The sequence below is a fragment of the Hydra vulgaris genome, chromosome 06 (assembly GCF_038396675.1).
Source record: "Hydra vulgaris chromosome 06, alternate assembly HydraT2T_AEP".
Lineage (NCBI taxonomy): Eukaryota > Metazoa > Cnidaria > Hydrozoa > Anthoathecata > Hydridae > Hydra > Hydra vulgaris.
The window spans coordinates 16,905,001-16,920,489 of record NC_088925.1 but is presented as its reverse complement, the minus strand read 5'-3'; the positions used below and the strand labels follow the sequence as shown (position 1 = coordinate 16,920,489).

Genomic DNA, 15,489 nt, shown 5'->3' with positions numbered 1-15,489 from the left:
AATTTAAAGCGTTGCAAAAATATTTGCAATGAAAAACTCATATTATGTATCTATTAAAACCCAAGAATAAGTTAAGTTAATAAGGAATAAATTTGAAACCCAAAGAGAGAAAAGATAATCAAATAAAATTGATTAGCTCTTTTTTTTTTTTTTAAAGAATTAAAAAACAATATAAAATATAAAATCATCATAATGGAAAAACAAGATAAAACACAATCAGATAAATTTTCGAGATTTTAAAAAAAATTTGCAAAAATATTATCTTTTTAAAAATTAAAATATATTTACGCACTCTTGCGCAATGCATGGAATTTAGGTGAATTTACAACATTTACAAAATAAAATAAATAAAACGAAAAAATTAAATTTATATTCCTAAGAGTTTTATATATATATATATATATATATATATATATATATATATATATATATATATATATATATATATATATATATATATATATATATAAATGTATATATGTATATGTACACACACACATATATATATATATATGTTTATTAAAAATTAATTAAATGACAAAGCAAAAAGCATCAAAAAAATATACAATTATCATGGGTTTACTTAAAAGACTACATATTATAGGCAACGTAAATAGGATCCAACTGATCAGCAAGAAAACTGTCACGCAAATGCATTCTTTGTTTTTCACCACGAGAATTTAAAGGAATAACGCCAGGATCAACTATAACAACTACTCCCACAACTACCTGATGTTCCTCGAGTACAATTGTTGTAACTAAGGGAACAAGATCTAGCGCTTCTTTTTCGTCACCTTCAAGCTCAACTACTACCACCAGCAAATTGTTCCAAGTAAATACAGCACTGTTAAACAGATATAAAATTAAAATTATTTAGAACTTAAACTTTATACCAGGTATTATGCCAGAGAGAATATAAATTAAGCTTTTACCATTCTCCGATTCCTTTATGACCACGTGCTACACTCATTTCTATATCAATTGGGTGATAACGCAGACCTCTTAATAAGATGGCTTCATCTAATGCCCCAACAATAAATAGAGCATCATGAGGAGCTAAAGATAAAAAAAAAAGATTAATAAATATGATTTCTAAATGTTTCTAAAAAATCCCTTAATTTAGTGAAGCAAGATTCTATGCACTGATCAAACATGAACCATGCCAATCTTAATATCAACAGGCCGTGTAAACGCACACAATATGCGATAAACTGGAGCTAGTATAAAATGGTGTGTATAAGCGAAAAGATTTGCACAATGATAAAAACTTATGCAAAGTTTATATTTCTTTACAATAATATTATTATTTTGATTTTCCTTTACTACCATTTTATTATCTTTATTTTTATTAATAATATATGATCATATAATTTGTTATTATTTATTACATATTTCATTTACTTATTTATTTTTATTTAAAGCTTCTTTTATTTAAATAAGTGTACTACATCGAAGGTAGTTACGCTTGATTAGTTAAATAATTGTAATTATTAGAAACAAATGATTTATACTAAAATAAATTTTACAGCATGTTAGAATACAGGTTTCGTACGATGACATTTTTCAAATGTAAATAAACAAGAAGTTAATTATTATATATAAAGGTTAATTGATAGAAATTAATTGATTGTTCCGATGTATACTTGATATTTATAGCTAACACAAAAATTGAATGCCAAAGAAATGTTATGTGATGTCAAAGAAATATTGTGAAATGAGTTGCAATGGCAATTACAATAAAGAAAATAAAGAAAATGTGTCTTGATTACTAAATGATAAAGAAAAACGCACTAGTGGATTGTTATAACACCATGTGATAACATTCTTGACAATACTGTGTATGTGAGCGTCATATTCCAACCAGCTATGTAACTAAAGTTAAGCGTGGTTAAATAAGACCCCATGACTTACCTTCACTATTTACTAGTATGAAACTAAGTCTAATCTGACAAAATTAAGTCTATCTCCAGATAGACTTAGTTTTGTCAGCTAAAACTGAAGTGTGTATATAACTAGATGACTTATCTGAAGTGTGTAATAACTAGATGAAATCTATCTTTTTAGTCAACATATTAAACTAGTCATTTTTAAGCATTTTAAAAAGTGACAGAGTTTTTGCTTCAATCTAAGTTGTGCCTAAGCATCAATACACTATGCATACAGTCTATTATTTTTAAATTCAATACATCAATACCTAAAAAAGACAAACTAAGCTTTAAAAATATATCCATGCACCTAATATTATTCTGAGACAATTGGTCCAGGTCAATCCAACTCTAATCATGCAGATCATGATGCAGGTGTGGCAAGTGAAAGCTCAAGGAACTAATTGAAACGAACTGGTCAGTCAGGTTACCCAGAACATCTTTGTTTCGTTGACCTGTTGGTGAGAAGTTCATATTGCTAACACTTAACACCAAGACCATATCATTAGAAAAGCGTTAGAGATCGCGCTATAAGGAATATCAACAGCAACACTTAATGCAAAGTAAACGTATGCAACCCTACAGCTACACGCCAAAACATATGACATATGTTAATCAGACACTAAGTATATTCGTCTTACTACTCAACCTATTCTAAAATGGCAAAAAACAGAGCTATTTGGTTTCAGTTTGGCTAACACTTGACATCTGAAAAACCAATTAACTTAAATAACTCTAACCTGTTCTAGTTATATTTCTTGTAGTAGACCTTTTGTATTTGTCAGGGGAAGTAAATTTAAAGTTAAGTGCTAACACAGATGGGATAATTCATCAAGAAAAAAAAAAGAGCAAAATGGTTAAAGTAGATCGTTCTGTATAGGTTAGTGTCAGAAGAAGTCGTTGCTGAGTGTTTCTCACCTCGTTATGATAAAAAAGAGAGTGTTTATAGGGCTCAAGAGCAGAAACAAATATTACTTTTATATAAAACTCGCAACTAGAGCAAGTGAGTCTAGTCACTAGAGGAACACATTTAGCCATAAACGCTTTGATAGAATTATATTAGAAAAAGTGTTAGTGTATTAATTATATTATTTTGAACAGATATTCAGTATTTTAGCAGGTAATTAAGAGAAGAAAATGGGAACAGTATGACCGTCTTACTACTAAATAAACTTATACTTATATATTTATTTTGAAACCCAGCAAAAATTGTGACAGAATGTGCATTGTGTTTATTGACACTGGCAACCTGAGCAAAAGTAAAGGTAATATAATGTGGTTTAAATGGTTTAATAGAGTTGTTCGTTTACGTTTAGTTTACATTTAGTTTATATGGTTTTGTATAAAGTTTGCAACTAAAACAAGTAAGTCTAGTCACTAGTGGAACACATTTAGCCGTAAACACTATTGGGAGGAAAGAAGTGATTGATTATATTAGAAAAAGTGTTAGCATATTAGTTATATCATTTTGAACAGATGTTCAGTGTATTAGCAGGTAATTAAGAGAAGAAAAGGGGAACAGCATGGCCATCTTAACATATGCAAATCAATAGGGAGATATAATTTAAGATCAAGAACAAACAAAGGAGGGGTTAATTTATAGATATTTACAAGGTTACAAAATGGTATAAAGTTAATTGTGCCGTGTTTAGCGTCGGAAAAAGTTGTTGCCCAGTGTTATCGCCTTTCTCTTTCCTTGCGGTCAAGACAGTGAAAAAATCTGTTTATTAATGTTCACAATTAGAGCAAAAGTCTAGTCACTATTTGAAACACATCAGGCCGTCAAATCCCAAGTGAAAATGCAAAAAATATTATATTAGAGTAAGTATTAAGCAAGTAATTATAAAAAAGAACAAAAGTCCAATTAGAATGCTTATAATTTAGTGGTAAGAATGGTCAGGACTGATTTCCGTATGTTTTTAACAATTAGGGCTTTTCTTGTATAACTTCGCATCTGAACCCAAAAGAACCCAGTTACTTTATGGAACACATACAGCCGTAAAAGCCTCAGTGATAAAGAAGTTATAATTTTATTGGAGTTAGTGTTAGTTAAACAATGATCAAAAAAGTTGGGCAGGTGCCCAGTATAGAAGCATGGAGTGAAGAGGAAGAAATTCTAGTCACTGATCATTTATATCTTGTCTGCTGTATAAAATGTATACCATTTTAGCGGAGACATTCAATTTATACATAGTTTTTTTTTTTTTAATTCACCTCCTCAAAGCCGAGAAAGCCACTACAGATGAGGAGGCTACTTATTAGTGGTTATAACCTGTTCTAGTTAACCTATAATTAGTTTACATTATATTTGCTAAATTTGTTTATATTTGATTATAATTGGGGAAATGTTCGTTTTACACCTAGTTAATGTTTAATTATTTTAAGTAATGCCCTTTGACCGGAAACATTCATTTTATACTAAGTAATATTTAACTATATTTTAACACCACATTATGGAGTGGTTAGTATTAAAAAATGTATACCCTAGCAGTGGAATTATCTGATTTTTACATAGTTTATATGTAATTATATTATACACCCTTAACCTGAAAATATCGTTTTATACTAAGTTAATTTTTCATCACAATTTAATCCGTTAAAGTAGGGTTATTTGTTTAATACCTAGTTCACATTTAACTCAAACTTTATACCATTTTAAATCTAGTTTATCTACAGTTATAACTTATACCATTTTCTTTGAGTAATACACATTATACTTTGTTTCAACAAAATTACTATTTATACCGTTTTAGTGGAGTTATTCCTTTTAAAACTGTATACTTTCGAAGTGGAGTTATTTGTATTATACTTAGTTTATATTTAACTATAATTTATACCGTTTTTGTTGAGTAACTCATATTATCTTAGTTTATACTTAGTTTAAATAAAATTGTAATTTATACCATTATAGTGTAGCAATTCAATTTAAAAATGTATACCATTTTAGTGGAGTTATTTGTTTTTTAAAAATGTATACCATTTTAATGGTCTTATTTATTTTATGCTTTGTTTACATTTAACTATAACTAATACCCTATTACTGGAAAATTTGTTTAACGCTTAATTTATGTTAAATTCGAATTAATGCCGTTAACATGGGGTTATTTGTTTTATACTAATGCAGATATAATTATACTTTATACCATTTAGTTGATCATTTTAGTAAATGAATATAATATTGTAAATGAATATAATATTGTATATATATAGTATATGACATTTCAAATGTTTCAATGCTCGTTCCTAGAAACCCCCATCAGAGTATCAACCTCAAAACAAGCAAGTAAAACCCACCTTTCCGTCTGCACCAAAGCCTTCTTATGTTCACCTAACTTTGATTCAAAATTGAGAATGATTTGACTTTTGAAAGATTTTATAGTGTATATACTATTCAAACTTTATCAAATAACAGACCAAATTTAACTCACACAGTTTTAGGAAGCTTGGAAATACCTTGACACTTCAACAAAAAGCAAAAAAATTTCTTTGCTTCAGGAACACTTCGATGCAATGAGTCTAACAACCATAGGAATAAAAAAGAAATAACTATTCGCTGTGTTTGGGTATTACTCAGTATCTAGATCACTATATGACAGACTGAGACAACGCTATCAGCTTCCAAGTATTTTACTTCTCAAAAACTTACATCAAAAATTGATTCTTCTCTTGATGATTTCAAATTTATCAGTAAGATTTTCAAAAAAATCAAAAAACCGTTTTGAAAAAATCTGTACTTTATTAATAGATGAAGTCTGTGCCTTCTCTTATTTCTCAGGATCTTTATGTGGAAAGACTGTAAATGAACCTGATTTATTAGCAACTACTGTTTTAAGTTTTATGTTGGTTTCAACTTGCTGTGGTAAAAAATATGTATGTTGTATCTTACCATTTGAAATTCAATGCTGATTTTTTTGTTTGAGTAGGTAAAACATTTAATTAATTATATTTAAAAACCTGATGTTAATCGCTATCATCAGTGATAACAACTGTATCAACCAGTTTTTCTACTCAAAATTTACTTGTAGAGAACCACAGAGAACAGTAAACAATATTTTTTTACATTACAACTTATAAAGGGGTCGTCCCTAAATTACGTCATGCAATTTTTGACCGTTTTTGACCTCTCCCCCCTCCCTCTTGTCACAAAGTTGTTACACTTAAGAAGCAAGTTTTGTATGAGTCATCACAAAACCAATACCCCCCTTATAGCGTGACATAATTTATGGACGACCCCTAAAGGCAGTGTCAGCTCACAAAACATACAGGAACAGCATTTTGGAACACATATCCATGTATGATTGACCTTGTCAAGTACCTTATCAACTCTGGATCTTGATATGCGGTACTCATTTACAGCAGACCCTTTAGAAAATAGGTTTGAAAAACTTTGACAAGGGATGTGGAACTTTGATGGGAAACTCTAGGAAAAGTGAGAATTTATAAAACAAAATTAACCTTGCAAGAGGGCATAAATATTGAAGAAATTGGAGAAAATCAAGCTGGATATGAACTGGAAAAAAAGCTGGATATGAATGCTAAAAAAGCCCTGCTTTACATTTCTGAGCACGTTACAAAAACTGAAACAGGCACAGGAACACAAACTATTATGAAAAAAATGGGACTTTAGTTAGAGAGATTAATCAAGGAGGTCTCAACATACTGTTTGACTATGACTGCCAATGGACTGTGTCTCTCTACATTGTTTTTATTGCACTATTTTATTTATATTTATCTTATAAACTTTTAATTAAAAGAAATTTTTATTGATTATATGTTTTATCTACTTTATTTTATTTAAGTTTTTATTTAAATATAAGAACATATTTCTTGCTAAGTAAGGCTGTATAAACTTAGTTTACTTTGAACATCTAAACTTGGCGTTATGCTCAAAAAAAAAAATTTTTTACAATGGCCACCAGTTTATTGCACATTTTGTCGTTTTGTTTACATAATGTGTTGATAAAAACATTAGACTGTATTTACCTCACCAAAACTAAGAGGGTCCACTAAAGTTTAAAAGATTACTGATCTTTTTTTATAAATTGTTTTTGCAACACACACTTAAGAATATAACTCCAACAAAACTTGATGAACAAGGCGGCTGCACAACGGTTTAAGCACATTACTATCAGAGACTATCATTACATCAGAGACGTAATGAGGATTAAAAAGTCCCTGTTGCTTACAAATTGCATAATATAGTGGTTCCTAACCATTGTGCTGTGAAATTTTTGTGCATCAATAAACACTTTAACTTTCTTTAACTTCTCTAAATTTTGACGGAACACTATAAGAATTTGGCGGCAAACCAAAGTGCTGCAGCACAGTGGTTGAGAATCACTAGTATAATCTATAGTTAAAATATATGCAAAAATTTACCTCCGTCTGTTTGAGTCAGTTCAGTTCTCTTCACGAAACCTAAATAGCCAGTTCTTGCAAATGTTGTCAATGTATCATTAGTTGCAAGATGAGCTCGAAAATGTTCCTCGGTTAACTGGTCATCTTCTGAAACATTGAAATATCCACTCCCGTTATGTTGCGAAGATATCCATATCTTGGTTTAAAAAAAATAAAAAATACACTTAAAACTTATAATTATATTAAACACTAGCACAATACAAAAGTATTAGTAGCACCAAAAAATAATGTTGTTTCTGTGCATGCTTCGCTTATCATTTATTGGCTCACTCTATACTTCAAAGTTGTGAAGTACAGAAATACTTGTTTACTCATAAATAACCAAACTTAAATTACTTCTTATAAGTAAAAAGAATTGTAATGCAAAAGTTAAAAACCAAATGTAAAAGTTAAAAACCGAATGTAAATTAGCCATTTGTAAATGCTAAGAGTAGTTTTCTAATCTTTACGAATTGTATCAATCAAGAACACCAACAACTTTAAACAATGACAAGTTAAGAACAAAAGTGGAAGCAAATTTGTGTTAACTGTGACAATTAAAGAGCTGTCAAACATTCTTAATCAAACTCAACCAATATTTCAAGAACAAATTGGGATGGTAGACAGAGTAGGTGTTTGGTTCCTGTTAATCTGTTAAAAGAAAACACAGCTAACTGATGTGCTACATGCAACTTATCGCTTCAGCGGCACATTACAGAACTGTAGTTAAAAAATCTTCTATTATTATCCTTTAACAAGGACAATTGCATCACTGTTATTTGTTCAATTTTAATGTTAAAATTTAAAATTTGTGGTAAGCTAATAGACTTTTTTATTATGAGGTAGCTTTTAAAAATTTGTACTTTTTAACTTTTTACATTAAAGAATATTTAGTTTTAAGTTTTTTAACATAACATTGTCATAAAAATAGCCTACTATAGTACGCAGCTGTGTATGTTTTAGAGGCTGATTTATGGCAACACACCTATAGATAAAACATGTTATTATATCACATCAGGACTATATAAATAGTATAAATATAATATTACAAGTAGAAATATAATATTACGAATAAAAAAAATATTCACAAAAAACTAACATTTTGTGTTTTCGTACTAGCAATTAGTGTATTTATAAACATATATACATCTATAAACATATCTATATATCATATATATTTGTATCTAAAATACATACTTTTATATTTGTACATTACACATTCAAATTGACAACACTGGGAACTTACAAAAAAAAAAAAAGATAAAAATTTAAGTTCTTTTATGAATTTTTTTATTTACTTTTATGTTATTGTCTGTTTATGTTTTTGTATTTTTTAATGTTATTTTTCTTTCTGTCTCCTTTTAAAATGTTTAACAGCATCTTTTCGTACAGTGGCATTGATTATCTTCTGCTTATTGCTAAAAAACAGTTAATTATAAGTTTAGAAGCAAATTTAAACCCCCATTCTTTGTGTTAATTGCAAGTAAAGAAAACTGTTGGAAAGTATTTTGATAAAACAAAGCTTGATGCATCTTTGACATTATCACCTTTTTTAGTTATTAAATTTGAAAGATTATCTAAGATTGCAAAACATCCACATGTGAAATCCTTAAGTGAAAGTGATAGTACAGTAAGACCACCTAGTGAAAGTAATTGTAGGATGGACAAATATTTATATTACTTGCATATGGAGCAAACATAGACTTGCAATTGTTGCATAATCTTCTTTTTATCAATTTCTTTGCTATATAACCATTAACTGTTGTTGCAACTTCTTCTGTTTCAGGTGAAAGAAAGTTTTTTTTTTTTTTTTTTACTCTTCAGGGAAGCAATATGAAGGAAGCGAATTCCAAAGAACTGATGTTCGAGGAAAAAAACTAGACAAATAAGAGTTTTTGGAGCACTTAGGAACAGTCACAGGAAAAAGGATGAGACTTAATTGAATGACGAGTAACACGAGAATGAATTTTAGTAGATGGCACAAGAGACACTAGCTCTTTAGAGCAGTGCCATTATAGTATTTGTAGAGAAGAGAAGTAACATTACGACGATGTGATAATGATTGGAGATTGGCTACAAGAGCAGGTCCAACTATGTTTACAATACGCTTTTGCACCTTGTCTAAAAGAGAAAGGACATCATTGGAAAATCCACACCAGATATGGCAACAGTATTCCATACAAGGACGGATTTGAGATTTATAGAGATAAAGAATAGAATAAGGATTAAAAAAAAGTCGAGATAAAGAGAAAACTTTAGCAGGTGCTAATTTTGCAATGAATTTGATATACGTTTCCAAAAAAGTTCGGAAGAGTTAATCCTAAAAGATAAAGGGTAGATGACTTGTCAAGTACATCACCATTTATAAATATAGGAAGATCTAAATTGTTCTATCTGAGTTAAAGTTCACCAGCCACTGTAAGAACCATGGTATAGCAGAATTGAAACGCTTTCAAGCTCAAATGCCCCAAGCAATTAGAGTGTCAGTTTCTTATCAAGACAAGAATAATTGGTAGTATCATCAGCAAACAATACCACCTTAGATGTGAGAACATCTGGAAGATCATTAATGTAAATTAAAAAGAGTATAGGGCCAAGGATAGAACCTTGAGGAACCCCTGAAGTTACAGGATATGAAGAACAACTTTTATACTACGATTGAAAAGGAAGGATTTAATAATCTTAAAGATGTTACCTGATACACCATAAGATGAAAGCTTATAGAGAAGACCAGCATGCCAAACTTTATCAAAAGCTTTAGAAATGTCAAGAGCGATAACTTTAACCTCTCCACCTCTATCTAATGTACAATAAAACCTATCAGTTATTACTGTTAGCAAATCGGCTGTGGAACAAAAAGATTGAAATCCATTTTGATGATCAGAAAGTAAGTTATTAGATTCAAGAAGAGAGATTAAGTGTTTGTTAATTAAAGATTCAAAAACCTTGTTTATGATAGGAAGAAAACTAATTAGACGGTAGTTAGACGAGTTAAATAATTTTGAAAGTATAGACAAAAGCTTCAGTAAACACTTCTACAAGACTATAACAGGTATGTTGTCTGGATCACTAGCTGTAGAAGAGTCTAAGCAGGAAATCACTTTAGATACAGAAGCTGGAGTAATATGCATGTCAAGCAATGGATCAAGCTGTTTGTCAGCAATATCAGGTAGAACGCAACTAGTGGAATTGAGAAATGATATTGACGAAAAGTTTGAAGAAAAAAATTCAGCTTTGTCTTTGGGTGAGGTGACAAAATCTGAACTGTATAAAAAAGGTTGAATAAAAGATTTACCCTTATTATTGATAAATAATAAGGGTAAATCTTAAAGATTCTCCAGAAGTCACAAGAGTTTAATTTTTGAGATGAAATACGAGATTTCATGACCTGAAAGCAGCAGGCTTTGATATTAGACAAAATCTTTTTACAATGGTTTCTAGTAATAGTAAACAGATGTTTTCTTTTTGAGAATTATTTAGCTGATAGATATGGAAGTGACTTTTTCAATTGGATATTGTAGCAGCAATGTGAGGTAAACCAAGGAGAAGTGTGAAACTTGACTTGGAATCGTCGAGAGGGAATAAAAGATTCCATGCCAGCCTGAATCCACGAAGTTATGTAAGAAGTACATTTATCAGCAGGAAGACGGAAAATCTCTGCCCAAGAGCCATCACAGAAAAAATCACGGAAAGAGTCCTAGTCAGCTTTAAGGTAGTTGTAAGAGGTACGATGATGGGGGGGGATTCTGATGATTAAGAAGAATGAGATTTAGAGAGATGAAACCATGATCAGAAGCACCTAAGGGTGAATGTGGAGAAACTGAGCACTGAGTATGATCAGAAACAAGACATAAGTTGAGTAGAGAAGGTAAACGATTCTGGTTGTCTGGAAAGCAAGTTGGAAAGTTGACTATTTGAGTTAGGGATTGAGAAAGACGCCATTTAATAGTCTAAGCAATTGCCTTATTACTACTAATGAGCCCTATACCATAACAAAGGGCTCCAAATGTGGCCTCGACAATGGACACCAAAAGTACAAATAGGGACACCATCAATGTGCAACATGGCACTGTTAGTACTCTGATAATTTTCAGCTGTTGATGAAATCAGCCTCTCTGAGAGCTACCACAGAGTTCAGGAAACCTGACTACCAGCCGGCCTCAGAACCATAAAACTGGGTTTTAGAACTGCATCATCATTTGGAGATAATAGAATGAGTTGCCTAGTCATAAAAACAGAGACACAAACAAAACACATGCATTGAGTTAAGAAAATCCAGCATTCAACATCCTAAACTGGAAACAATGTATTATTAAACAAATACATCTGTGCCAGCCTAATAAAGAAGGGGTGAGAGGCTGGTCAACAGACAGAATCTGTTTACCTCTTAAGTCTTTGCCTAGGAAACCTTCTACAAGACAGTAACTGGATGCATTTAACATCTGCCCAAGAAGAGTATTTTTATCAAGATACCATCTTTAGCCTTTACTCAACCAAGAGCCCCAAGGCAGGGGGTGTTTTAAGTCAGAGTTGGCATCTCCTAGCCTTTGCCTAAAAAAGCGTATTCTACAAGGCAGCAGGACATGAAGCAGGTTGCTATGGCTTATATGTTAACAGTAGCAGGATTACCTGACCTAATCTAAATAAAATAAAAAAAATTACTGCAAACAACATTCACAACACTGTTGATATTTCTATATTGATGAATGCCAACCCACTTGATGAGTTCTCTTCACTACATCTTCTTGGTTTATCGTTTACTACTGACCTCTCATGAAAACCATATATACAATTGATTGCTAAGTTAGCATTTGCTAAGGTTGCTTTTCTTTATCGTGCTCGCTATAACCCAACTTCTGATCCCATTCTTTACAAACCTCTTGTTTGTCCTTGTATAGAATACTGTTATATTTGGGCTGGTTTTTCTTATGATGCTCTTTCTCTTTTAGGATCTACTTTATCTGCCAAGCTTGATTCTCTCTCTCATTGTAATAAAGTTGAATCTCTTTCTCTTTTCTACAAATACTGGTTGATAATCATGGTTGCTGCTCAAAGAAGCTATTATCTCTAGTTCCATTAATCAAAATTCATTCTTGCTTGATTCCTCATTCAGCAAAGTCTCATCTTTTTACTGCACCTGTCCCTGCATGCTCTAAAAACTCTTATGTCTAGTTTTTTCCCCACACTTTAACCCTCTGAAACTCTCTACCATCTCCATGTTTCCCTGACTCATACAATCTACAACTTTTTAAGCCTTTTGTCCCCTGTTTCTTGCTCTTTAACTTTATTCAACTTGTGGCTAGATAGCTCAGTTGGTTGGAGCGTCAAACGAAAAGATAAAACCTGGGCTGTTGTACGATACGGGTTTAAATCCTGCCACCACCAACTCAGCCCTTTAGTAGTACTTCAGTACGCAAAAATGTTGTTCAATAACGGACATTACTTTGGATTAGTCTTAATGACTATTTGTGGCTGTTCCTATGATAAGTCAACAATATCTTCGGATATAACATTGTATAGAAAAATCTAGCATGAAAATTCAAATAAATAAAATACTCTTTGTTTTCTAGTAACTCCCAACTTAATAATGGTTGCAAAATTTTGAAAACTAACAAGCTTTTGTTTTTAAAACACTCAAACACATTCTAAACTTGCATGGAGTATTTTTGTTTAAAAAAACAAGTTTAAACTTTTTTTTTAACAAATTGATCAGTTTTTTGATGAATAATGGTGTTTTATTTAATTGAAACTTTTTTTTATAAAGGTTTATTTTGTTAATTTAGCATTTAAACAGATTGTATATTTATACAGATTTATTATTTAATTAATCTATTATTTAAAATGATATACTTTATAATACTTAATTGTGCAATATCAAAATCCTAACTTGAAAACCATTTTTTTTGTAAAGGAATGAGTTGAGAAAAAAAAAAAAAGAAATTTTTTTTTTTTTTCCCCTTTTTAATTCAATTCAACAACTTTTTAACAAATTTCAAACTTTTTTAGTGGCAAACTAAAGCATATATATGTTTGTTCTGAATACAAAAATGCGACATTGACATTACTTTGTCATATATAGCTATTTATTTAATTTAGTAAGTGCAAATATTTGTTTACCTTGCACAATACATAAAATGTGAAAGACAATACATTTAAGTATTATTACTAGTATATAAATATTACCTCTCCAAGTTGCGAATCAACACATTGACCTTTACTTTCAGGGTTAGCAATCACAACTTTAACTCCAGGCAATATCTAATAAGCAATAAAATAAACTAAATATAAACTTTTCAAAAAAGTAATACCTGCACTGAAAGTTAATACCAGCCTCAAAATCAATGGTTTTACAGAAGTGTTAGTAGTCTAAACTATAATATCAGTGTCAATTGTATATATTGGTAGCTAAGAATATAATACCAGTGTAATAAAATATAATAGTGTTTAAAAACAGTTTTATGTCAACAACATTATGCTATAGAAGCCATGTTAATGTTGCATAATAGCTAATTCTTTATACTTGAAATGGTTCTGCTTATGTTTGGTTGCAGGTGATTAAAAAAAACAAAAAACACCGATAAAGAATTAAGGTGCAGTTTGGACCAATAAAACATTTTTACAGTATGAGATTTGCATTTTTAGCTTTTTACTGTACTCTTACTAATTTATGTCTACTTAACTGGATAAAAACTCACAATACTGAAATAATCATAGCATGGTTTTGTAAGAATAAGACTAGATTAGTATTTAACAAAATAAAATTTGTTGACATAAGACTGCTATCAAGATATTCCCAGGTCTCAAACTATTATCTGTTTGCGAGACTAAAAAGAATGCACGAAAAAATAAATATATAATTTTGCTATGAATATAAGATTTAATAAGATATAATTAGAAACTTTTTCTAATTATATGTTATTTTCTATTATTTTCCACTTTGAAAAGTGCTTTTCATCAACTTGGATGTTAACGGTTATTGCATCAACTTTTCTTTTATATATAAACATGTTTATTCTTATGTTTATTATTTGTGTTGAATTTGTTCTTATGGGTCAGATTTGAATTTGTTTTTATGTGTTGAATTTGAATTTGTTCTTATGTTTTGGATTTGAATTTGTTCTTATGCGTTGGATCTGAATTTGTTCTTATGTGTTGAATTTGATTTTATTCTTATAAGTTGGATTTGATTTTGTTTTTATGTGTTAGATTTGATTTCTAAACTAATAATAATTTTGATATCTAAATATAAATACAAAAACAGTTTACAAAAATATAAAACTTTTCTTTGAAACAAAATGACCTACCCTCCCTGACTCCATAAGACACAAACTGTGAGGAGCTCCTCTTTCTACTTGCTGAATGCGATCATGCCTTAATGATCGAGTATCAATATAAACCATGCTTGCTTCAGGATGAGATGCTTCCTTTATATAAACAAAGTACTCCAAAAAACTACTTTAATTGTGTGCTCTTATATAAAAATGTAAAAAAAAAAAAAAAAATGATTACACACCTGCATACATATTGCAATATTGACTCGTGATCCAAAAGATGTACTAACGGCTTTTGGTGATAATCCAAGGGATGCAAACAAAGCACTGAATCTTTGTATAAGTGCAATTCTAGGACGTTCTTCAGCAACAACAACACATGTTCGTAGTGATGACAAGCTGACATGTTTTGCCTGAAAAATTTATGGATAAAGAGTTTTTAAACTATAAATTTATAGTTCTATCACATATAAGATGTCACATTTAAAAAAGCTCCCTCTTCTTCATTCAATGAAAACATTTAAATAGTGATTTATATTTTGTTAAGAACAAACTTTAAGAGTATTAATGTGCTGTGAAAGATGCTTTGTACATAGCTCCATAACTGGGTATGAACAAGTTGTATCACGAACTAAAAATATTAAGAAATTAAGAAAATACTTTAATAGGTTCCTTATAAAATATTATCAGAGTAATAGTATCAAGAAAAAACCTTTGTATTGACTGACAGCCTGGAGCCATAAACTTGGTGATGTCTCAAGCTCCATTGGGGGAATCAAAATAGTGTGGTGACCAGAATAAATACTAGAATTGAAACAAATTAAAAAAATATATAAACTGATTTTTAAAGTTTACAATTATTTACAATTTTTTTTCATTTTTTAAAATACTTCAAA

At 30.2% G+C, this 15,489-nt stretch overlaps 1 protein-coding gene across 1 annotated transcript in view; it reads right to left on the bottom strand.

The window, feature by feature from the left end:
* Positions 1-557: 557 nt before the first annotated feature.
* Positions 558-15,489, bottom strand: part of LOC100197240 (disco-interacting protein 2 homolog C) — a 78,869-nt gene continuing 63,937 nt past the window's right edge. Inside the window, exons 24-31 of the mRNA XM_065799390.1 lie at positions 15,306-15,397; positions 15,148-15,224; positions 14,836-15,006; positions 14,627-14,746; positions 13,506-13,580; positions 7,305-7,479; positions 933-1,056; positions 558-844 (exon numbers count right to left, since the gene is read on the bottom strand). Coding sequence (XP_065655462.1) covers positions 592-844; positions 933-1,056; positions 7,305-7,479; positions 13,506-13,580; positions 14,627-14,746; positions 14,836-15,006; positions 15,148-15,224; positions 15,306-15,397 — 1,087 coding nt within the window. The 3' untranslated portion in view covers positions 558-591. The remainder of the gene's footprint in view (positions 845-932; positions 1,057-7,304; positions 7,480-13,505; positions 13,581-14,626; positions 14,747-14,835; positions 15,007-15,147; positions 15,225-15,305; positions 15,398-15,489) is intronic.